The sequence below is a fragment of the Cetorhinus maximus genome, chromosome 9, assembly GCF_964194155.1.
Source record: "Cetorhinus maximus chromosome 9, sCetMax3.hap1.1, whole genome shotgun sequence".
Lineage (NCBI taxonomy): Eukaryota > Metazoa > Chordata > Chondrichthyes > Lamniformes > Cetorhinidae > Cetorhinus > Cetorhinus maximus.
Genome location: NC_135887.1, coordinates 51822395 through 51847693, shown reverse-complemented (window position 1 = coordinate 51847693; position 25299 = coordinate 51822395). Strand labels below are relative to the sequence as shown.

The 25299-nt window shown below is 42.5% G+C and overlaps 1 protein-coding gene across 2 annotated transcripts in view; it reads right to left on the bottom strand.

Annotated features, from left to right (window-relative positions):
- Positions 1–24605, bottom strand: part of ankfy1 (ankyrin repeat and FYVE domain containing 1) — a 78331-nt gene extending 53726 nt beyond the window's left edge. Inside the window, exons 1-4 of one of the 2 annotated variants that reach the window (XM_078548718.1) lie at positions 24566–24605; positions 14837–15029; positions 10043–10161; positions 2214–2349 (exon numbers count right to left, since the gene is read on the bottom strand). In XM_078548718.1, coding sequence (XP_078404844.1) covers positions 2214–2349; positions 10043–10161; positions 14837–15029; positions 24566–24575 — 458 coding nt within the window. In that variant the 5' untranslated portion in view covers positions 24576–24605. Of the gene's footprint in view, positions 1–2213; positions 2350–10042; positions 10162–14836; positions 15030–21949; positions 22108–24565 lie in introns of those variants that run through there. The other variant, XM_078548717.1, reaches the window with a different exon arrangement.
- Between the last annotated feature and the right edge of the window lie 694 nt (positions 24606–25299).

Genomic DNA, 25299 nt, shown 5'->3' with positions numbered 1-25299 from the left:
AGGGGTCTGTGCTAGGACAATTTACATAAACTATTTGGGCTCAGGAATTGGAAGTACTATGTCAAAATTTGCAGACACCAAATTGAGGGACATAATTAATACTGAGGAAGCATTTGTTAAACAAGTATGAGGATGGTTGGGGGTGGGGAGGCATGTGCCGGCAAAGGAACGCAAAACCAGACAAATAATAGTCATAAATTCAGGAGAAATTTTACTCTGAACATTCAGAACGTGGAATTTACTACATGCAGTAGTTGCAGTGAGTAGCACTGATTCACTTTAGGGAAAACTAGATAAGTACATTAGGGAGAAAGAAATGCAAGGATGCGATAATAGGGCGAAATGAAGCAAGGTGGAAGGACCATTTTGAGGAGAACTAACACTAGCATAGACCTGTTGAGCCAAATGGCTTATTCCCATGTAAACTTGTGTAATAGAAAAATAAAACAAATAAGAAGGTCACAATGCTAGGCATTCCCTCCCCAACTTCCAAAAGGCAAACATTCATCCAAGTTGGGTCAATAGAAATAACACTCTCATGTGACCTATCCAAGCCTTAGGTTCCACAAACAAAGATTTTTCACTGGACTCTAAAGCATGCGCTTGGAAAATGTCTGGTGATGGTGTCATGTTAAAGCTTCACAGCACACCATTCACACATTAAATTTGGCAGAAGACTTCCTGCTGCTACGATGGAGCTATTAAGCCATTTATGGAGAGGTAAGTTTAAAAAAGTCAAAGCAGGCTCCAAATCTGAAGAACTGAGGTATGATCCCACATCATTTTGACCACAATTGAGTCAGACTTCATTAACATATTATGTAACTGCTTCATGACCCAATTCATCAAGGAAGCTACAAGAGGCATTGCTCATCTTCACTTGGTTTGTCTTCATAATCCCAACAATGCCCAGGGAATGGGAGCCCTTGAAAATGCGAGTGCAGGATCAGTTAAACATGATCTGGGATTTGAATAGAAGCCCAGTATATGAAGTAAGCCTTTCAATGAGGGAACAAGTAAATAAACTGGAAGAGAGTGTTGAACAAGGGAAACCTTCAAAAGGAATAAAGCTGAGAATATGAGATAAATATATACTTAGAATCATTAAGTTTAGTCTAAATAAGCTTGACTCCTCCAAATGGATTAACAAATTAAGGGAGAGAAAAATAATGCAGTCTATAAACCTACAGTTTAAAAAGGGAGTAGTTCACTGGGATGAATACAAGAGCATTCAAAAATAAATTAGGTAGAGCGATCAGAGATACACAGATGGGAGAAAAAGCATGGATGCAGAGGGAAAAAAACAGTAAGAGAAAAAAAAGTGCTATAATATTAAAGAGGATAGTCACAGAAGAGGTACCAATTAAAGATTCAAATTGGCTTGAAACTACTCACAATGCACTTTTCCCAGAGATAACTAAAGTTAAATTAATAATTTCAACGTGAGCAAGATGGAAGTCGCACAAGAGTTAAATGGGCTCTAAAAAATAAAAAATTCTTTTACACAGTGATCAACAGATGGAAGGGACTTCAAATTACAGCAGTGAAGTGAAAAGTAACTATTAAATAAACTGGAAGAGAATTCAGAACAAGAGAACATAATCTTAAAATCAGAGCCAAGCCATTTCAGAGTGAAATCAGGAAGCACTTCTTGCCCCCCGCAATATACAAGAATAGTGGAAATCTGGAACATCCTTCTCCTAGCAGACTGTGGGGTTGAAGGACAGATCAACCAAGGAACTGAATGGTGGAACAGGCTAAAGGTGCAGAATTGCCTACAATCAAGTGTGTTAATGGGGAACAACATTAGCTCTTTTTGGATGGATGAAAAGATGGGCCAAATGGGCTTCCTCATCCATAATTAATATGGTGATGCTGCAAAACAGTAGCCACCAATTCGACATAATCACATGACTTTATCCATGATTAAGATTCATTTATTTTTCCCAGGTCTTTTCTCCTCAAATTATTATTCCTTTGTTTGAGGGTGGTTTGTGAGAACCACCAGACATTTTGTTTCTTCAAATTTAAGTTTAAAACAAAATTCCAACTAACAAATTTAGCAGTGAAAAAAAAAGTAAAAATCCCAACTCCGGTTCAAGTAGGATTCATTCCATTGACTTCAATTCTGTGGGGCTCATCCATAGACAGTCATCAAGCTGGACACTAGTTAAGACCTCCTTATTCGGAGAAAATGTGTGTCAACTATCTACCTTTCTCGGAGAAGATATAGCTGAAATCGATTAGCTAGTCTCATTAGTTCAGTGAGGAATACATCATCTTCCTTCAGTTCAAGTTCATCCGTGTAAACCCATCGGAGCATTGCCATGGTTACTTCTGACTCAGCATCTGGCACAGAAAACACAAAGAATCATTTACAGTGACAAAACGTAGGAAGGAGGAAGGGGGTCATACTGTCCACCTTGAGCCTGCTCTGTCATTCACTAAAATCATGGCTGAACTTTTCTATCGATAATGCTTTCCTGCTCTATCCTCATGTCCTTCGATTTCCTTAGTGCCCAAAAATCTATCAGTCTCAGTCTTGGACATAACTTATCAAACAATCATTCACAACCCACTGGGATAGATTTACAACCCTGACTGAAGTCTTTCATCTCAGGTGATAAATGGCTGACCTCTTATTAATTAAGACTCCTACCCTCTTGATTCTTCAGACAGGGGGAAAACAGCCTCTCAGCATCTACCCTGTCAAACCCTTCAAGAATTTCATTTGTTTCAATGAGATTACCTATCATTCTTCTAAATTCCAGAGAGCAGAGACTCATTCTGAATCTCCTTAAGAGAACATCCCTCTCATCTCAGGAAACAGTCCAGTGAACCTTTGATGAACCCTTTCTATGGGAAGCATGCCCTTCCTTTGATAAGGAGATCAAAACTGGGCATAGTGCCCCAAATGTGGTCCCACCAAAGCCCTATATCACTGCAGCAAGACTTCTTTACTTTTATACTTCAAATGCCTTGTAATAATGGCTAACATACTACTTGCTTTACAAACTGCTTGCTGTACCTTTTTCTTATTCTTTCACTGGGTGTTGGCATTTGCTGGCAGGCCAGCATTTTTATTGCCCATCCGTACTTGTCCTTGAGGTGGTGGTGGTGAGCCACCTTCTTGAACCGCTACAGGCCAGGTGGTGTAGGTACACCCAGTGCTGTTAGGGCATTTCTTTTTGTAGACTTTGTAGTGGCTTGATACAACTGAGTGGCTTGCTAGGCCATTTCAGAGAGCAGTTACGAGGTAACCACATTGCTGCATGTCTGGAGTCACATGTAGCCCAGACCAGGTCAGCAGATTTCCTTAACTAAAGGACATTATTGAAAAAGATGGGTTTTTTTGCAACAAGCAACAATGGTTTCATGGTCACTATTACCCAGACTAGCTTTTTAAATTCCAGAGGAGAGTATGAGAGGACCACCCTGGGACAAACAGTCAACAGCACCTAACATCACAGGAGAAATATAAGTTCATTGGTTGGCAAGAAACTGCTGTTAGGGAATGTCATCAAGTGGCTGAGAATTAGAAAAACACATACGGTGATCACACCGTAGCTTAGGAGCCTGGAGGCAGAAAGGGAGTGGGTCAGGCAGTCCAAGAAAATTAGGCCAGGAGTGCAGGAGTCCCCTGGCGTCCTGCTCACCAATCAGTTTTCCATTTTGGATACCGGTGAGGGCGCTGTCCTCACAGGAGTGCAGTCAGAGCCAAGTTTATAGCACCACAGGCAGCTCTGCTGTACAGAAGGGGAGAATAAAAAAAGGGGAAGAGCAGTAGTAACTGGGGATTCGTTAGTTAGGGGAACAGTCAGGCATTTCTGTGGCTGTAGACATGACTCCAGGATGGTATGTTGCCTCCCTGGTGCCGGAAAGACATTCTTCTGGGGGGAGGGGATCAGCCAGAGGGTGTGGTCCACGTTGGTACCAATGACGTAGGTAGGAAAGGAGAGGAGATCACGAAAGCAGATTTTAGGGAGCTGGGAAGGAGATTGAAAAAGCAAGATCTCTAAAGCAGTAATCGCGGGATTATTTCCAGTCCCACGTGCAAGCAGGTATAGAAATAGGAGAATTGAGTGATTAAACACATGTGGCGGGGGGGGGGGGGGGGGGCGCATCAGGTTTCTGAGGCACTGGGACCAGTTTTGGGGCAGGTGGGACTAGTACAAGCCAGACAGTCTGCACCTGAAAAGAACTGGACGATTATCCTCACAGGGAGATTTGCTATTGCTGTTGGGGAGGGTTTTTAAAACCCGATTGGCAGGGGAATGGGAACCCGAGGGCAAATTCAGAACAGGGAACGGGAGATGGAGAATTAGTGAGTGACTCTGAAAGACAGAAGCAGAGCAGATTAAAAAGTGTACAGCACAAGAATTTGGCAGTATTAAAAGGTAAATGCAAGGAGCATAGTTAGGCATGTGGCAGCATGATATCATCGCTATAACAGAAACTTGGTTTAAGGAGGGACAAAAATGGCAGGTCAACATCCCTGGATATAGAGTTTGCAGACAGGATAGGGAGGGGGATAAAAAGGTGTGGGTGTAGCATTATTAGTTAAAGAATCAATTACAGCTCTGTGGAGGGGTGAGATACTAAATGAAGCAACAAACGAGGCATCGTATGGTTTGAGATCAGAAATAAAAGGGCGATCACATTGCTAGGAGTGTACTATAGCATACTATAGACCCCCAAATAGTGGAAGGGAGTTAGAAGAGCAATGTAGACACATTTCTGAGTGCAAAAACAATAGGCCAGTATTTGTTGGGGACTTCAACTACCCTAATATCAATTGGGATACGAACAATGTGAAGGGCACAGAGGGCGCAAAATTCTTGAACTGCATTCACGAGAACTTTTTTAGCCAGCACACAAGCCCAACAAGAGGTGGCACAATTCTAGATTTAGTCTTAGGAAATGAAGCTGGACATGTGGATGATGTAGCAGTGGGGGACCATTTTGGAGATGGTGACCATAATATAGTTTGATTTAGCATCATTATGGAAAAGGACAGAGGTAGAACAGGAGTAAAGGTTCTAAATTTGGGGCGGTGGGGGGACAGACAAATTTTACAAAGCTGAGAGGTGGACTGGATACAGCTATTATAAGGATAAACTGTATCAAATCAGTGGGAGGAAATCAAAGGCAAGATTTTACAGGCAGTGTGTAGATATGTCCCCTCAAAAGAAAAAGGGTGGTTCTGCCAAATCTAGAGCCCCCTGGTTATCCAGAAGCATACTGGCTAAAATAAAGCAGAAAAAGGAAGTTTGAGTGTGCCATGAAAGGCAGGATGGTGCCAGAAAAGAGTCCTGGGCCAAGGGCCTAAGATGGGGCCTTACATTTTAATTGGCTCCTGAACAGGTGACCAGGGTTTTGTGTGAGAGCAGTGAGCAGAATAGCTCCTAGCCTGAAAGGAACAAGACCTAAAATCTCTTTCTCCTGTGTGTGGAAGATTCCATTAATTCCACATTTATAGCTACTTTTTTTTTTTCCTCATATCTCTATAACATGATCTCTCTCTGAAAATCCAGGGGAAAACCACTGTTAAACATGGAAAAGGAAGTTCTCAACCAGTGAACTAAATACTGAGAGTTCTGGAAGACTACCTTGTATTATCAACATCAACTCATCGAATCCTGTACTCCAGACTCGTGCTATTGAACTGTTTTATCCCACCCTTAAAATCGTGCGTGTACATGTGCGTGGATTTAAGATGGTGCAGAGTTTAAGTTACAGCATTAGAAGTTAGCAGTTCATATTTATTTCTTTTGCCACTGGTTAACCAGAGCTTGTTCAATAAACAGTTATTTACTTATTAAGTTTACAAACCTGGTGCTCGTATTCTGTTAACCTAAATTAAACAGTTAAGTAGAACTGGGGCAATCTGGTGGTTTGGTCAAACTTTTCGCATTTGTCATGGCTTGGGGAACAGTGGAGCTTGATATTACAGTGCACTATCCCCAGCAAGTTGTGACAATGGTAACAATGTGGGTTGATGCAGAATTTGTGGGCAGGGTTCTCAATGAGTGCTTTGTCTCTGTCTTCACTAAGAAGAGGGATGATGTAGACATTCTAGTTTAAGAGGAGTGAGAAATATTAGATACAATAAACATAATGAAAGAGGAAGTACTGAAGGGGGTAGCGCCCTTGAAGGTGGATAAATCACCAGTGCCAGATGAATTGTACCCAGACTGTTAAAGGAAGCCAGGGAGGGAATAGCAGATGCTCCAAGATCATTTTCCAATCCTCACTAGATACGGGCGAGGTCCCAGATGATTGGAGGTCTGCGAATATTGTACCATCATTTAAAAAGGGTATGAGGGATAGGCCAGAAAATTATAGACCGGTCAGTCTGATTTTGGTGGTGGACAAATTATTGGAAACAACTCTGAAAGGATAAACTGTCACTTAGAAATGCACGGATTGATCAGGGATAGTCAGCATGGTTTTGTTAGGGGAAGATTGTGTCTTGCTAACATAATAGAATCTTTTGAGGAAGTAACAAGGAGGATTGATGAGGGTAGTGCAGTGGATGTCGTCTACATTGATTTCAGTAAGACAAGGTCCCATATGGCAGATTAGTCAGGAAAGTGAGATCTCATGGGATATAGGGGAAGGTGGCAGGTTGAATCCAAAATTGGCCCAGTGAGAAGAAACAAAGGGTGATGTTGATGGATGTTTTTGCGAATGGAAAACGGTTTCCAGTGGTGTTCCACAGAGCTCAGTGTTGGGACCTTCGCTATTTGTTGTAAATATTAATGATTTAAGTTTAAATGTGTTGGGGGGGGGGGGGGGGGGGTAGATGACTGGGAAATTTACAGATGACACAAAACTTGGCCGTGTAGTTGATAGTGAAGAGGATAGCTGTCAACTCCAGAATGATATCAATGGTTTGGTTGGAGTGGGTGGAGAGGTGGCAAATGGAATTCAATCTGGGAAAGTGCAAGGTAATGCATTTGGGGAGGGCAAACAAAGCAAGGGAATGCTCAATATATGGGAAGTTATTGAGAGGGGTTGAGGAAGTGAGAGACCTTGGTGTGCATGTCCACAGGTCCTTGAAAGTGGCAGGGCAGGTGGAAAAGGTGGACATGAAAGCATATGGAATGCTTTCCTTTATTGGGTGAAGTATTGAACACAAAAGCAGGGATGTAATGATGGAACTGTATAAAATGGTTAGACCACAGCTGGAATTGTGTACACAGTTCTGGTCACCACATTACAGGAAAGACAATTGCTCTGGAGAGAGTGCAGAAGAGATTTACAAGAAAGCTGCAATTTTCAAGCCCTGGCAACAATGAAGAGAAATTGGATAGGCTGGAGTTGTTTTCCTTTGAACAGAGGAGGCTAAGGGGTGTGACCTAATTGAGACGTACAAAATTATGAGGGGCCTAGATAAGGTAGACAGGAAAGACTTGTTTCCCCTAGCTGAGGGGTCAATTACCAGGGGGCACAGATTTAAGGTGATTGGTGGAAGGATGAGGGGGATAATGAGGAAATATTTTTTCACCGAGAGGCTGGTGGGTGTCTGGAATTCACTGCCTAAATTGGTGGTTGAGGCTGAAATGCTCAACATTTAAAAAGGTACCTGGATCTGCATCTGAAGTGCTGTAACTCGCAAGGCTATGGACCAGGTGCTGGAAAGTGGGATTAAAACGAGCAGCTAGTTTCTTTTTTCTCCTTTTTGGCAGGCACAGATGATGGGCTGAATGGCCCCTTTCTGCACCGTTAATTTTCTATGGTTCTATTTATAAACTAAATTTAAATTCCACCAACTGCTGTGGTGGGATTTGAACCACTGTCTCCAGAGCATTAGCCTGGGCCTCTGGATTACTGGTCCGGTGACATTACCACTATGCCGCTGCCTATGCTGCATGTTAATTTTCTCTGATTCGGGTGAAGGACAATTAAATCCTTCTGAATATCAACATTTCATAGTCTCATCTATCAAAAAATATTTTGCTTTTCCATTCTTCCTACCAAAGTGGAAAATTCCACATTTCCCCCACATTGCCCTCCATCTGCCACTTTCTTGCTCAATCAATTAACCGGCCTATATCCCTTTACAGCCTCTTTGGATTCTCCTCACCACTTATGTGTCTAGGTGGAAAAGTGATCAGGCAACATTGATATATTACCCTCATCCAAGTATTTAATATAGATTATGAATAGCTGAGAACCAAAGTACTGATCCGTGCCTCCCCCTGAAAATGACTCATTTTATTCTCGTTTTCTCTCTGGTAGCAATCGTCCATCCATAATATATTGTCCCCAATCCCATGAGCCCTAACCTTGTGCAACAACCTCTTCTGTGGCACCATATAAAATATTCTATGAAAATCAAAATATATCCACTGGTTCTCCCTCATCTACCCTGTAAACTGCACCCTCAAAAAAACTAATAGGATTTGTCAAACACTATTTTCCCTTCACAAAGCTACATTGATCCTACATAGTCAGTGTTTTTTTAAATGCCCTGTTATCACTTCCTGAAGAGATTCTAGCATTTTCCTCAATATCAATGCCAGGCTACCAGGCCTATAGTTCCCTATGTTCTCACTCCCCCCTTTCTTAAATAGCAAGGTTACATACATGTTCTCCCCTCACTGGGGCCATTCCAGAATCAAGGGAATTCTTGAAAATCAAAACCAACGCATCCACGACTTTCATTATCACCACTTTCAAAGTATAGACCCTCGGGCCCAGGGGATTTGTCAGCTTTTAGTCCCATTAATTTCATTTATACTTTTCTCGAAAACTACCGGTTGCAGCTGCAAGACCATCAGGGAAAGATCATTTTTAAAGAACAACAGCCATCCAGGATGTAGGAATCTTTTCATATTTAGGTATTTCAGGCTGTTATAGGAGGGAAACCCAGCTGTGCTGCTGTCCTGTATTTATTCATGCTCATGGTGTCATGCAAAAAGAATGGCACCAGAAATTCGGTAATGGTTAATAAGGCATTGGCAGATTGTGTCAGAACTTCAAGCCACAGATGCACATGTGACAGTATCCAGATCTCAGGCCAAAAACTTAGTCCTCACTACAGCCATACCACAGTAATCCAGCATATTTGGCTCCCCATGTACCAACCAGCTGATCAGGCTGTACTCAATATAAAACGCTCCTTCAGGGCTACATATAATTTTCTAGTTAAAACAAAAAAGGACAACAGGATGTAGATTTTCCTCTACACAACACTCCAAAATCAGTGCTGCACTTAAAAAGAAAAAAATGTGAGAGCGCGATGTTGGACGAGTGTGACACAAGTGCCAAGTAAGCTAGATTTGGAACTCCAAATAGTTTTTTTCATTTTTCCGAGAGAATGAATAGAATGGGACTATATTCTCATTCTTCTAAACTCCAAAGAAGTGACATCATTAAAATTCTGAGGGGGTTTGACACGGGAGATGCCAAGAGGCTGTTTCTCCAGGCCAAACTAGTTTAGAACTAGGGCTCATCTCAGGATAAGCCATTTGGGGCTGAAAACGAGGAGAAATTTCTTCACCCAGTGGGTTGTGAATCTTTGGAATTTTCTACTCCAGGGGGCTGCATACATTCATGATTGAGATTAATGGATTTGCGAGCAGTGAGAGAAATCAAAGGATATGGGCGGGAAATGGAAATTGGGAAATTGGTGCAGAAAAATCAGCCATGACCTAACTGAATAGTGAAGCAGGCTCAAGGGGCCATATAACCTAAACCTATGTCTTGCTTTTAAGTTCGAGAATGAAAGGTCAAGGGTTTTGAAAGCAACTGGATAATATCGCACAATGATTAAGGGAGCGGAAAACTGCTTTCCAATTCCACCTTGTTTTAGAACTCCAAATGGTTTTAGAACTGTTTAAGATGATATGCACAAGTGGCTTAGTAACAACATCCAAGACTGAAAATTAACTTCCTATCACTCCACTGAAGCAAAGAATCATCAGTCTACCACCACCCCACCCACCAGTGCCAAATTCAGACAGCAAGTCAGTTTAGAATATACAAACTCAAGAGTGGTTTGGACCAATTTTGGTAACAAAACTCGTGCACAAACCTGACAGGTCTAGTTCATGGGTCGAAGCAAGGTTTGCCAGGCTCCAGGTATCACTGCGTGCTGCCAACACAAACTTATGAACATTTATGTACTTTTCTCCAACCTTCACTTTCAAGTCACTGCAAGACAAAAAACACAGATGAGTTTTCTTGTCATTCATATTGAAACCAGCTTAGAAAAAGATTAGAATTGAAGGCACTGCAGACGTTCCTCACACAATTGTAGGGCTCTATGATGCCAATCTGCTTACTTTGCCAGAGAGTCGCAAAGAAATCCATGTTTGAAAATTGCCCACGGGGATAAGACATTGGGAAATCTTGAGCAAGAGCATTATCACAATCCAGAGCCTGGATGAAATCCAAGCACTTTGGAAAGGCAAGGTACAGTGCAGGTGCTTCAAAAACTAGGTGACATTGCAAAAATGGAAGGTGGGGTGGAGGAGTGGCATGGAGTGGAGATGAACAAAAAAACAATAATAATGGGGAATAAATTAATACAGTATTCCAGATGGATTATTTTGGATACTGATTTGATGGAATAAAAGACTCCAAAAGAGGCTTCGCATAGATTGTCAGTTAATATGACCAGCTATCCAGCCAGGTTATAATACTGGCACAAAACTGACCCACTACTCGGATGATAACTTACTAAGGTATTAAAGAAACTGACCAAGTTGGTTTCAAATCAGAAATTAAACTTTGATTTGTTGCAATAAAAAAAATTACCCACAACTAAAGATCACAAGGTAAAGTCCATCTTCAGTTTGTCCAGTCTCTCCCACTCAGTCATAGCACCCGACTGCACATTGAGGTGATTCCATGTCTGGGCAGAGTAATGGTGGCACCGAAGTTAATTTGATATGTTGATCAGTGTGAATATCCAACCATCAGTCCTAAATTTGTCTTTCACTAGTTCAATATATATCCACTTATCCTACTGATAAAGGATTCATTTGACAATATTCTGGATTTACCTTTCCCAAACCCTTAACTACCTGGGTAACCCCTGGAAGATGCCTTTCAAGCTGAAAAGCCTGTCTATCAATATTAGGATTGGTCTTGCAGTGCTCATCTGCACTGCCTCCACTGTTTGAATATTCCCCTAGTTTCGCAATGATCAGAAATGGACACAGTACTCAAATTGCAGTCTAATTCTAGCACTGAACAATTTAAGCACAAATTGCAAGCTTCGGATTGGGCTCTACCACTCAGTATTCTATTTCCTTTGTTTATTGCTGCTCCATTGCAGTCGAATGCAGGGTCTAATAAAATCCTCAAATCTCCAACTGCTGCTGTCTTTATGTTGTCCATAATTTTCTTCCTATATACAATGTACAGTGCTTAACTTATACATATTCTACTTGGTTACATTTTCTCTAACTTGTTTCAAAGTTTCTATTAATTCAATAGTCCCCTAGTTATTGCACGAAACTTCTGAAGCCAGATAGTCAGTGAATTATAAATGGAAAACTTCAGAATCAGAATACTTGTAAACTCCATGCAGGATTTAGATGCTTCAGCTGTGTGGCTGTCTGCCATTATAAATTAACAGCAGGCATGTGCTGACTTCCTACCCTTACATACTGGCTACAGAATTATTAGTCTGTTTCATCCTTATGTTAAACCATCACAAGCAGCACCACTTGCTAATTAAACTACCAAGAAGCTCAGGATCAGCATTTTTAATGTAGTTTTAAAAAAAAATACATATACTATTCATTAGTGGAATGGTCCTCCAACTGAAACTTGGCCATTGCCACTAAATCCAGATGTTGGTCTTTCACATATCCAGGCTACAGCACCAGAGTACCAGATGTAAGAATGTTTAAGTTCATAGAATCACAGAATGATAAAGTACATCATGCATGTGCCAGTTCTTTGGTGGAGCTATTCACTTAATCCCACTGCTCTGCTATTTCCCCAGAATCTGTCAACTTTTTTTCCCTTTCAAATACTCATCCAATTCTCTTCTGAATGTTGGTATCGAATCTGCTTCCATCATCCCTTCAGATTGCAACTCACTGCTTTAAAATGTTTCTTCATCTTGTCTCTGGTTCTTTTGCCAATCACCTTAAATCTGTATCATCTGGTTACTGACCCTTGTGCCACCGGAAACAATCTCCTCTTAACTTTACTTCAGAAGCAAAATACTGCAAATGCTGGAAATCTGAAATGACAAAACAATGGAAATACTCAGCAGGTCATGCAATATCTGCAGAGAGACAGAGAGCTAACGTTTCAGGTCGATGACCTATCATTAGAATCCTTTCATTGGATGCTCAAAGTTCTGATCATCGACCTGAAACGTTAACTCCCAATTCTCTCTCTCCACGGATACTGCCGGACTTAAATATTTCCAGCATTTTCTGCTTCCGCCTCTTAATTTTCTCTGCTCAAAGGAAAACAGCCCCAGTTTCTCCAGTCTTCATTTAACTGAAGTTCCTCATTCCTGCTTCTATTCTAGTCCCTTCTGCTCCCTTTCCAAGGCCTTGCCATCCTCCATAAATCAGAACTGAACATAATACACCAGCTGAGGCCTAGCCAGTATTTTACAAAGGTTTAACATAATTTCCTTGTTTTTCTACTCCATTAATAAAGCCGAGCACCCCTCATGCTTTTTTTTAAAAAAACAGCCTTCTCAACTTGTCCTATCACCTTCAAAGGTTTGTGTATGTACATCCCTAGGTCTCTGCATTCTTGCAGCTCCTTTAAAACTACATCAATTAGCTTTTCTTTCTAAGTTACCTTAACTTTCATCTTCATTCCATCAGCACATTTCACCCGTCTGTCTGTGCCCTCCTGAAGTCTGATACCATCTTTCTCATTGCTCGCTTTCCAGTTTCTTACCTGACAATTTAGAAATTATGTTCTGCATGCCCAAGTCCAGATCATTAATATACTAAAAGGTCAATAATCCTAATTATTGACACTTGGGGAAAATCAGTGTATACCTTTCTCCAGTCAGAAAAACAACCATTCATCACTGCCCAATGCTTTCTGTCCTTTAGTCAGTTATGCATCATGCTACCACACAATCCCTTCAATCTCATAGGCTTTAATTTTGCTGATAATTCAATTGTGCAGTATTTTTACAAATGCCCATATCCACCTCAACCACACCACCCTCATCAAGCCCCTCTGTTATTTCAAAGGACTTGATCAGGTTAGTTAAACACAATGTCTTTCAAATCTGTGCTGGCTTTCATTTGTTAGCCTATATATTTCCCAAATATTCATTGGGTTCCTGACCTGTGCCCATTGCCTACACAAGATAACTTCCTTTTTGATCCCTAATCAGCCCCACACTTTCCTTCACTATTCGTTTATGAAAATGGTTTTACTAGCTGATTTTATACTCCTTCTGCACACCCCACCACCCCGCAACTTACTGTCTTTTCAGATCTCCACTAGAAAACCAAGCTGAATAATGAACCTTACAATTGTCACAAGATGTTCTAGATTGCAAAGGTTAGATGTACAACAATCAATATCTCAAACTGAAAAATAATTGATAGACTCTGCTGAAAAGAGCTGGAGATAAAATTAATCCCAATGTTTTTCCACATGAAATGGCCACTTTTAAGGATCATATTTATTGCTTAGGAGACACACAACATAGGTGTATTTGTTAGCGAAGAGCAAGCAAAGAGAGAAAGCCATGCTTGCAAGGACTTGTGTTGAAGTCTACCAAGTTGGCCCTAGAGCTGAAGTGCACTCAGATTGGCGAATCTGCAGCCAGTTCTGAAGCAGACTTTGGTACACTCACTTCAGCTAATGGAAGTAGGCTTCAGGAAGAATAAAACATCATTCTGCCATCTCCTGTGAATTCACAAATCCAGAAGAAAGCTCCGTCTACACTGCCCCACCATCAGGACAACATTTTCATTTCACAAGCCAGGGATCGTCCAATGTCAAGATTAAATTTGTGCCCAATAATTAGCTGTGGATACAGATCTGACCAAATGATTAGAACCAGATAGGAATTGCTTTTTTAATCAATCTTTAAAAAAAAAGTTAATAGACCTACTGCTCTCTGATGATGCCTCTCAGAGTGCATTTAGGAGGATGGTGAAAAAGTCACTGACCGTTGTCACTTGGGCCTGTACATGAAAATTAGTCACTGGACAAGACGTTGAATACTTGACTAGGCAGAGTGCGTATCAGGAGAAAGCAATCAGGCACTACCAGATACTCACTTTTGCTCCAAAATAATCAAAAATATTTCCTTTTTACCTGCTTCTCCCCACCACACAAATGGATATTCCACAAAAAAGAGAATGCAGTCCATTATTCTGAAATTATCTATGATTGAAAGTGCTATAGTAAATATTCCAACAATTGTTTTGTTTTTAAGATATCATGTGAAATATTTATCACTATACTGTCTGGGATTAATTACAGTCAATCTGCCAGCTCATTTTGTGGGATTATATATCTAACTTGCAAATTTTAAGAGAATGCATCTCATTAAAGAGTACAGTTTTTTAAAAGGAAAGAAAGTCCCATTCAGGCTACTGCACTGGAGCAGCCAAGCTGAAAAGGCATTCAAGTTCAATTATGTCAAAAGATTACAGCAGTATTGTTTAAATTTAGATATTCCGATAGCAATGGCCAACCTGGATTCTGATGCCAGTAATATAAATACCTAAAAAAGAGGAAATGCCGTTGACCTAACTCAACTAAATTTAAAAGATTTACCGGCTTTTATCAGTTCAATGGACCCGATTACGTCCCAAGATCCAAACTCTTATTACAGACTAAGTCAACACGTTAACTTTTACACTAAAACATTTACCTGTATTGCTCTTGCTGATAAAGCTCAGACACAATAGACAGCAGTCTGTAAACAAAAGAGTCACTGGAGTTTTCTTTGTTGGATGTGGCTGCAAGCATGGCACATCTCTTCTCTGTCTCTGCCAGCTTCTGCTGCATCTTCACATACTCCTGGCGGAGGAGCGCCAGATGTTTCTGCAGCTTGGCAACCTCCTCTGTGTCAGATAGAATGGCACAAGAACAGTCAGAAGACAAACTAAACACTTAAAAAATTAAATGACAAGTGACTAAATTGTTAGTGAATTAAGAATGCCTTGGTGCAAGTGCCTATTTCAGGCAACTTAAAGTCCTTTGTTACATTGCTTTAATATGAATTTCACATGATTTCTCATGGTTTCATTCTTTCCAAAAAGTTAGTTTGTAAAATGAAAAATACCCAAATTGTTGCATTGTTTGCAACAGATTAACCAAGAGGACAGTAAAAAATATTTAATCATTGGCATACAGAACTGAGCTTCTTATCTATCAGCAATGTACCCCCTCCGTATCTGATGGGTTCAAACCGTCACATGGATTAGCAAAGTAATAAGCAGGAGCTAGAGCAAGAATCCCAGTCACAAGTTCATGAGAAACTGGTATATAATGAACGAGTACTGCTGGCTGCAGGTTACAGTACTTTAAACTGATTAAACAGGTTAATACAGCTGAGCGCCACCATAAAGTCTTCAGTCAATCACAATCCCTATCGCCTCCGAGGCCAGAGAGCACTCCATGGTCCAAACACTGTACAGTGAACCTCCTTAACCTGTCTGGGTATTTCCCCCCCAACCAGGCACCTGACACACATGGCGAGCAACCACCATGTTTAAAAGTCTCCACACCACGGTACTGAGAAATTCACAGAAGGAGTTTATTTGGCTGCCACAGAATCCATGCTAAGATAAAAGCAAAATACTGTGGATGCTGGAAATCTGAAATAAAAACAGAAAATGCTGGAAAAACTCAGCAGGTCCGACAGCATCTGTGGAGAGAAAAACAGAGTCAATGTTTTAAGTCCACATGACTTCTTCAGAGCTATAGAGAAGTAGAAATGTGATGAAATTTGTACTGTTTAAAGGGGAGTGGAGTAGGTGAAACTGGACAGAAGGTGGGGGCTAAGGAAAGATTGACAGAGATGTCAAGGACAAAAAGACAAAGGGGGTGTTAATGGTAGTGGTAAGGGTTAAAGAAGGTGCTGATGGTGGCATAAAGGTTAGAAAGCACAATGTGTAAATAGCAGAACAAGAGTAAGCACTCTGTGAAAGAACAGGAATAAGTAACAGGTGGCCCTTTTGAGGGTGGGGGGGCTGGGGGTGATGGTTGGGGAAAAAAGAATAGAAAAAGGGATGAAAACAAGATTTAAAAAGTGGATAAACCAATGAATAAAAATGAAAATAAGTGGATAAAAAATAAAAATATTTTTTTTTTTTAAAGGGTTAAAAAAAAGTGAAGATAGAGGAGAGAGTTCATGGTCTGAAGCTGTTGAACACAATGTTAAGTCCGGAAGACTGTAAAGTGCCTAATCGGAAGATGAGGTGCTGTTCCTCTAGTTCGCATTGAGCTTCACTGGAACAATGCAGCAGGCCAAGGACGGACATGTGGGCATGAGAGCAGGGTGGTGTGTTGAAATGGCAAGAGACAGGAAGGTCTGGGTCATGCTTGTGGACAGGCTGAAGGTGTTCGGCAAAGTGGTCACCCAGTCTGCATTTGGTTTCCCCAATGTAGAGAAAAATGCATTGGGAGCAGTGAATGCAGACTCAAAACATTAACTCAGTCTCTTTCTCCACAGATACTGTCAGACCTGAGTTTTTCCAGCATTTTCTGTTTTTATTACAGAATCCACACTGTCCTCCTTGATACACTACTGAATCCGGACACTACAGGTGCAAATTGGCAAAGCCAGGAATGCAGTCGTACAACCTCTCAATATTATTCTAGTAAATCTAATTTTGCACCTATACCCTTTTTACTTCTATCCTCCTTTCATAATATGGAGATCAGAACTGTTCAGTCGTACAAGTATGGTATATCCAAGAGTGAACATGAGACTTTAAAATTGAGACACTGACAAAAAGACAATTTTAACATAGATGGATTAGAGGCAGAAAGTTTTAGGATGCTTGGTTTTTAACTATTTTGCTCTCTGCCTCTTTTTGTTACATTCTTATTTCTGCCCACGCACACCACTTCCCAAGCAATGTACAAGCTCACTGAGATGAGCTTATAACAAGGTATGCAGGAGCATTCCATCATGAACTGGCTTTTCTTTCAGAGGCAGCATTCTGCTTCTCCTCTCACTCCATCTCTCTGACCCTAAGCAGAGAGCAAAGCCCAAATCAGAAATTGGGCATGCAGCTCACCACAGGTGTAATTATGTCACCCCCACAAACCTACGCATAATGCTGGAGATGTGGACCTGCCGACTACCCAGATTAGAGCTCACTGTCGCTCTTGCCTGCAGTGGAGCCGTTTGCAAATGATGAAAGTAAGAAGTCCCCTTTCGCTGTCCCCGAGCAGGACTGTTAGTATTCCCATTTGATGCCCAAACCAGCGTACAGTGAAAGTAGCACTAGGTAATGGGGCACTGCACATTATTGCCCAATTAGCTGCCTCAGGATTAATATTAAATCCATCAGAACATGGACACTATCGCCAACAGCCCCACCCACATCCCCCCCTCCCCCCCAGTTCTTGCTGGAACGGTGGGCACCATTAGTGTATCACCTGAGCAATCACACGCCAGCCTAGAAGACAGATATTTGGCCAAAGGGGGCATCACAGCCACACTGGGTTTGGTTGACATTTACATGCCCTTTACAATCAGGAACATCCACATGATATCGAGAAACAGCCAAAGGCACAGGACACAGCAAAGGCTATGGGGCCTGGCAACATCCCTACAGTAACACTGTGACTTGTGCTCCAGAGCAAGCCAGGCCCTTAGCCAAGTTGTTCCAGTACAGCCACAATATTGACATCTACCCAACAATGTGGAAAATTGCCTAGGTATGTCCACCTAGGTGTGTCCTAGCCACAAAGAGCAGGACAAATCCAACCAAGCCAATTACCATTCTATCAGTCTACACTCAACCATCAGCCAAGTGATGGAAGGTGTCGTCGAAAGTGCTATTAAACAGCACTTACACAGGAATAACCTGCTCACCGATGCTCAGTTTGGGTTCCGCCAGGGCCAATCAGCTCCTTATCTCACTATAATCTTGGTCAAAACATGGACAAAAGAGTTGAATACCTAGCACAATGGAAGATGGTTGTGGTTGTTGGAAGTTAATCATCTCAGCCCCAGAACATTGCAGAGTTCTTCAGGGTAGTGTCCTAGGCCCAACCATCTTCAGCTGCTTCCCTCCATCATAAGGTCAAAGTAGGGATGTTCTAGATAATTGCACATTATTCAGTACCATTTGCAACTCCTCAGATAATGAAGCAGTCACAGATACACAGAACTGTTAGTGCAGGAGGCCACCATTTGGCCCATTGTCTGAACTAGCTCTCCTAGTGAGCAATTCAACTAGTGCCATTTCCCTGCTTCTCCCCATAACCTTGGGCATTCTTCCTTTTCAGATAACAGTGTAATTCCCTCTTAAATACCTCAAATGAACCTGCCTCCACCACACATTCAGGCAGTGCATTCCAGACCTTAACCACTCAGTGTGAAAAAGTTTTTCCTCACATCACTTTTGTTTCTTTTCCCAGTTTAAATCTGTGCCCTCTCATTCTCGATCCTTTCGTGAGTGGAAACAGTCCGTGCCCATGTGCAGCAAGACACTGACAACATTCAGCCTTGGGCTGATATATAGCGTGAATGTTACTTGCCATTTAAGTGCCAAGCAATGACCAGCTCCAACAAGAGAATCTAACCATTGCCCCATGACATTCAATGGTATTAGCCTCACCGAACCTCCCACTATCAACATCCGGTGGGGTTACCATTGACCAGAAGCTGAACTGGACCAGCCATATAAAATACTCTGGCTACAAAAGTAGGTGAGGGGGTGGGAATTCTGTCACAAGTAACTCACTTCCTAACTCCCCAAAGCCTGTCCATTGACAAGGCACAAGTCAGGAGTGTGATGGAATACTCTCCACTTGCCTTTGAGTGAAGCTCCAACAACACTCGAAGCTCGACACTAACCAGGACAAAGCAACCCGCTTGACTGGCACTCCAACTGCCATCTTAACATTTATCCCCTCCACCATTGGGCACAGTGGCTGCAGTTTTCACCATCTACAAGTTTCACTGCAGCAACTTGCCAAGGCGCTTTCGACAGTACCTTCCAAACCTGCAGCCTCTACCACCTAGAAGAACAGACATGTAGGAATACCAGCACCTGCAAGTTCCCTGCCAAGCCACACACCATTCTTTCTTGGAGCTATATTGCCATTCCTTCATTGTTCTTGGGTTAAAACTCTGAAACTCTCTGCCTCACGGTACTGTGGGTGTACCTACACAACATTTTTAAAAATTCTGTCAATTGCATTGCAGCAGTTCAAGGCAGCAATTCACCACCATCTTCTCAAAGGCAATTCAAGATGGACAATAAGTGCTGGTCTAGCCTGTAGTGCCCAAACCCAAGAATGAGTGAAAGAAAAAGCACAGGCCCTAGCTAACTTATCACCACTGTAACTCAGTCACTGTGGCTATTCTATTATCTGCGTAGGTGGCTTAGCAATGATAACAGGGAATGGAATTGTATACAATCATCACGCATTTAATTACATAGAATTTAAAACAAACCCACCACCATTTTCCCGACTGGCCCATGCTGGCATTTATGTACTACATGAGCCTCCTTCCATTGGGCTTCATCTCATACTATCAGCATATCCTTCTGCCCCTTTCTCACATGTGTTTATCTGGCTTCCCCTTAAATGCATCTACACCACTAATTGCAACCACTCCCTGATTGTGAATTCCACATTCTCACCGCTCTCTGGATAAGAAAAGGATTTGCTCAAATTACTTAATGGAGTTTGTTAGTAACTTTATGTCTCTAGCTTCAGTCTTCCCCAAAAGCACGAACATCTTTACATTTATCCCGTCAAACCCTTCATAATTTTAAAGAGGGGGCACCTTTCAAACTTCCCTTTCTAGAGAAAAGTCCCAGCCTGTTCAAACTTTTCTGACAGTTGCAACCACTCATATGTTATCAATCTTGTACATTTTGTATACATTTTCTCCAGTGCCCTTCTATCCTTCTTGTAATTTGGAGAACAAAACTTGGGTGTGGTATCATTCTGGACTGCTGATCCAAAGCCTGGACTAATCTGCAGATGCATGTTCAAACCCCACCCTGACAGCTGGGGAATTTAAATACAATTAAATCTCCCCTGCACCCTCTCAAGGACCCTCATCTCCTTCCTAAAGTGTGGTGACCAGAACTGGACACAATACTCTAGTCATGGCCTAACCAGAGCCTTATAAAGGTTCAACATAACATCCCCACTATTGTATGCATACCTATATTAATGAAAACCAAGATCCCATATGCTTTGCTAATTAATTTCTCAATCTATCCTGCCGCTTTCAAAAGATCTACGCACCCTCCAAGTCCCTCTGTTCCTGCAAACATTTTAGAACTGTGCCATTAAGTCTATATTGCCTCTCCCTATGCCTTCTGTCAAAATGCATCACTTCACATTTCTCAGTATTAAATTCAATCTGCCACTTGTCTGTCCAATCTGCCATCTTATGTCCTGCTGCAGTTGATTAGTATCATCCTTCACCACTTATTCAAATTTGGTATATGAAAAAAACCACCAGATTTTGCTTTGTATTCCACTATCCGAGTCATTTATATTGATCAAAAAAGGTAGTTATCCTATCGCTAACCTTGGGGAACACCGCTGTTCCTCATCCTCCAGTCTGAAAAACAACTATTTACCATAGAGCCATAGAAAAGTTACAGCACAGAAGGAGGCCATTCAGCCCATCTTGTTCATGCCAGCCCGAGGACACCCAGGTGCCCTTTCTAATCCCACCTTCCTGCACCCGGCCCATAGCCCTGCAGCTTACAGCACTTAAGGTACAGATCCAGGTACTTTTTAAAAAGAGTTTAGAGTTTCTGCCTCTACCACCAACGTGGGCAGTGAATTCCAGACACCCACTACCTGCTGCGTAAAAAAGTTCTTCCTCATGTCCCCCCAGTGCCTTCTGCCACTTATCTTGAATCTATGCCCCCTGGTTCTAGAATTCTCCACCAAGGGAAACAATTTTATCCTGTCCACTCTGCCTATTCCCCTCATAATTCTGTACACCTCAATCAAGTCACCTCTCAGCCTTCTTTGTTCTAAGGAAAATAACCACAACCTATCCAATCTCTCCTCGTAGCTACCCTTTTCTAACCCTGGCAACATTCTTGTAAACTGTACCACGACTCTGTTTCCCGTCTGAAGCCAATATTTAATCAAAGCTGACACTGACCCTCTTATTTAATGAATCTCATTTTTGTTAATCAGCCTTTTATATGATACTTTGTCAAATGCCTTCTTAAAATCCATATAGACAACATCTTGTGTACTACTTTCTTCTACTTCATCAAAAAACTCAATTAGACAAGCACAAAGTGCCTTTTACAATTGTGCTGGATTTTCTTATTCAATCCAAACCTCTCCAAGTGCCTGTTGACTATTTTCCCCTGATTGTTGTCTCTAGAACCTTACCCATCACCGATGCTGAACTGACCAACCTGTAGTTATGAGGAGTGTCCTCACAGCCTTTCTTGAATAAGTCTATCATATTTACCACATTCCAATCCTCTGGCATCTTCCCATATCTAGGGAAAATTGGAAGATTATGGCAAACCATTCCACTATCTCCACCCCTACTTCCTTTAGCAACCCAGAATACAAGCCATTTGAACCAGACAACTTATCCACTGTAAGCACAGGCAGGATGTACTGAAAAGGCTGCCTATCAATTTTCACCCCAACCATGAACATATTGGTAGGTACTCAGCATCTTCTTTAGTGAACACTGCTACAAATTACTTAAGTATTCTAGCCCTGCCCTGTGCACCAAAGCATATATCACCCTCCTTATCCCCAATAGGTCCCACCCCACCTCTTACTACCCACTTACTACATACAGGGCAGAAGATTTTTGGGTTCTCCTTTATGTAAACTACCATTCGATTCCCAGATTCTCTTTGCCAGTTTTATTTTCCTCTTCACCTCCCCTCTCGACCTATTGTATTTGGTCTGGCTCTTGCTTGGAGAATCCAACTGACATGCATCATACACCCTCTTTGTTTCAGCCTCTACTCATTGGCATTTAGAAGAATCAGAGGTGATCTTACTGAAACATAGAAGATTCTGAGGGGGCTTGACAGGGAAAATGTTGATAGCACATTTCCCCTTGTGGGGGAATTGAGAATTAGGGGGCACAGTTTAAAAATAAGGGCTCTCCCATTTAAGACAGAGGTGAGGGGGAATTTCTTCTCAGAGGATCGTTAGTGTTTGGAATTCTCTCCCCCAAGAGCAGTGGGGTCATTGAATATATTTAAGGCTGAGATGGACAGATTTTTGCTTGGCAAGAGAATCAAGGGTTATGGGGAACAGGCAGGTAAGTGGAGTTGAGGCCAAAATCAGATCAGTCATGATCTTATTAAATCGTTCAGTGAACCCAAAGGGTTGTCTCCTGCTTCTTATGATCATATTCTCTATCTACCTTGTCATCCAAGGAGCCATGGCTTTGCTTCCCTTCTGTTCCCTTTGTTGGAACGTACTAAGCCTGCACCCAAAACAGCTCCTTAAAGGTCATCCATTCCCCCCACCCCCCCGCCCCCTGTTGGAGGTCTTGTGGTGCAATGCTTGGTGTCCCTGCCTGAGTCAGAAGCTCTGGTTTGAGTCCCACCCCAGGCTTTCTTGGCCATGTTATGAATGCACCTTCTGTGGCCAAACAGGTGATTGTCAACCTGCTAACCCTTCCAATCACCTAAGGCAGGCGGTAAGAGGGGGAGAATTTCCTAGTCAGTCATGCTTGATGCAGAGTGGCATCCCTCAAGCTCCAGCCTCAGGCTAGCAACCTGTTTCAGGAAATACTAGCTATGAAAACAGACATAAGCATGTGCTTTGTCTGCCTCATGTGTCACTCAGCATGGGAAGTGAAAAGTAGAAAAAGAAATTTCCCCAATGTTACCACTCTATAGTTCTTACACATCTGATTTCCCTGCAGATATGCTTCTCTCGCTCAATATTTGCAGGCCTATAGAATACCCCCAGTAGTGTGATCAAACCCTTATTGCCTCTCAATTCTAATGAAATGAATTCTGTCCTTACATCCTCAAGGGGATCTCTTTCCAACACCGCAATCAGTACTGCCACTCCACCTCCCTTTTCTCATTCCTTATCTTTTCTGAACACTGTATCCTCGAAGCACCCAGTCCTCATTATTAAGCCAGATTTCCATTATTGTTACTGTATCAAATTCCCAAGGCCATGTGTTTGTAGCTCAACATCATTATTCACCACATTGTGTGCTTACACACATGTATTCTAAGCCCGTCTTTTTATTCCTCATAGTCCTTTATAATCTGTTTCTGTCCAGTATGGTACCACTTCCTTCTCCAGTACTATCCAAGACTCTCACTTTCCTCTTCTCTACGTGGTGTCCACACCCCGTAAATTTAGTTTAAACCCTCCCCAACCACACGTGAACCTCCCCATGAGGACATTAGTTCCAGTCCTGTTGAGGTGTAACCGCACTTCCCCCTCCCAAGTTGAATAGGTGCCTCCTGCCTCTCAACTGGTCCCAATGCCCCATAAAGTTGAAACCTTCTCTCTCCTGTACCATACCTCAAGACACACATTGATCCTCTCTCTCTCTCTCGCTTCATATTTCTACTTTCACGAGTTTGTGGCACTGGGAGTAATTCAGGGATTGTTACCTTCAAGATCTGATGTTAACTTCTTCCCAACTCCTGAAAATCTGACTGTAGGACCTCAATACTTACTCTCTAGCATTAAAACTGACATGTACCACAACTTCTGGTTCACTCCCCTTCTGCAGGATATTCTGCACCCTCTCTGTGATATCCTTTGCCCTGGCACCAGAACAGGACTCACAATGACATTTACAGAAAGGTCAGCCTCGCCCCTAACAATGTAGTATCATTTTAAAAATCTATTGAGTAATACAAGGTAGAGAAAGTATTAATTAAAACATGAACCTGCACAGAATTAACAATTGTTAGCCTCTTTTAGATATATAGAATACATTAGCGAATTGCATTTACAGCACAGAAACAGGCCTGTTCAGCTAAACTGATCTATGTCAGTGTTTATATTCCACATAAGCCTCATCCCACTGTGCCCATATAATTCTTTTTTCCCCCTCACATATGCATCACCCCTTAATTATGTTACTCTGTGTAACGATATACCTCAAATTCTTTATTTGATATGTTAGTAGCTACATTCATGCCCCCCTTCTCCAGAACTCTCCCCTGGGGGGGCTGGGGAGAAGGGGTGGGGTGTGAGGGTTGGGGGTATTGAGGGGTGGGGGGGGGGCAGGGCGCGGTCGGGTTGGGGGTGGGATCGCTCCCCGCCCCGGCTCGGAGGAGCCGCCATCCCGGCCCGTCCACCCCGAGCCTTATCCACACCGGCCTGATACGGCCGCCGGCAGCGCGAGAGGGGGCGGCGGTCGCGGTCCCTGTCCCACCCCCGAGCGCGATCCCCGGACGCTGACAGCTCCTACCTTCCGCCATCTTGACTCAGCAGCTCTCGCGATATTTTCCCCTGAATGGTTCCCCCCCCCCCCCCCCCCTGTAGAAATGGTGCCGCCCGAGTCGTGGGGGAGGAGCCAGTTCTTAAAGCGAGAATGTCCCTGACAAACACACCATTTACTCGGGGCGAAGTCGGCTGATCTCTGATAAAAACAAAAAACTATTGCGGATGCTGGAAATCCGAAACAAAAACAGAATTACCTGGAAAATCTCAGCAGGTCTGGCAGCATCGGCGGAGAAGAAAAGAGTTGACTTTTCGAGTCCTCATGACCCTTCAACAGAACTGAATGAAGTTAGGAGAGGGGTGAAATATAAGCTGGTTTAAGGTGGGAGGGGGGGAGAGAAGTTGGGGGGGGTGGTGAGAGAAGTTGAGGGTGGGGTGGTTGTAGGGATAAGTAAGCAGTGATAGGAGCAGATAATCAAAAGATGTCACAGACAAAGGAACAAAGAGGTGTTGAAGGTGGTGATATTATCTAAAAGAAAGAGGGGTGTGAGGAGCTGTAGTTGAGGTTCCCCGCTTCCTGTAAGGACTCCATCCCATTCTCTCAGTTCCTTCGACTCCGTCGCATCTGTTCTGATGACGCTACCTTCAAAAACAGCTCCTCTGACATGTCCTCCTTCTTCCTTAACTGAGGTTTTCCACCCACGGTCGTTGACAGGGCCCTCAACCGTGTCCGGCCCATCTCCCGCGCATCCGCCCTCACGC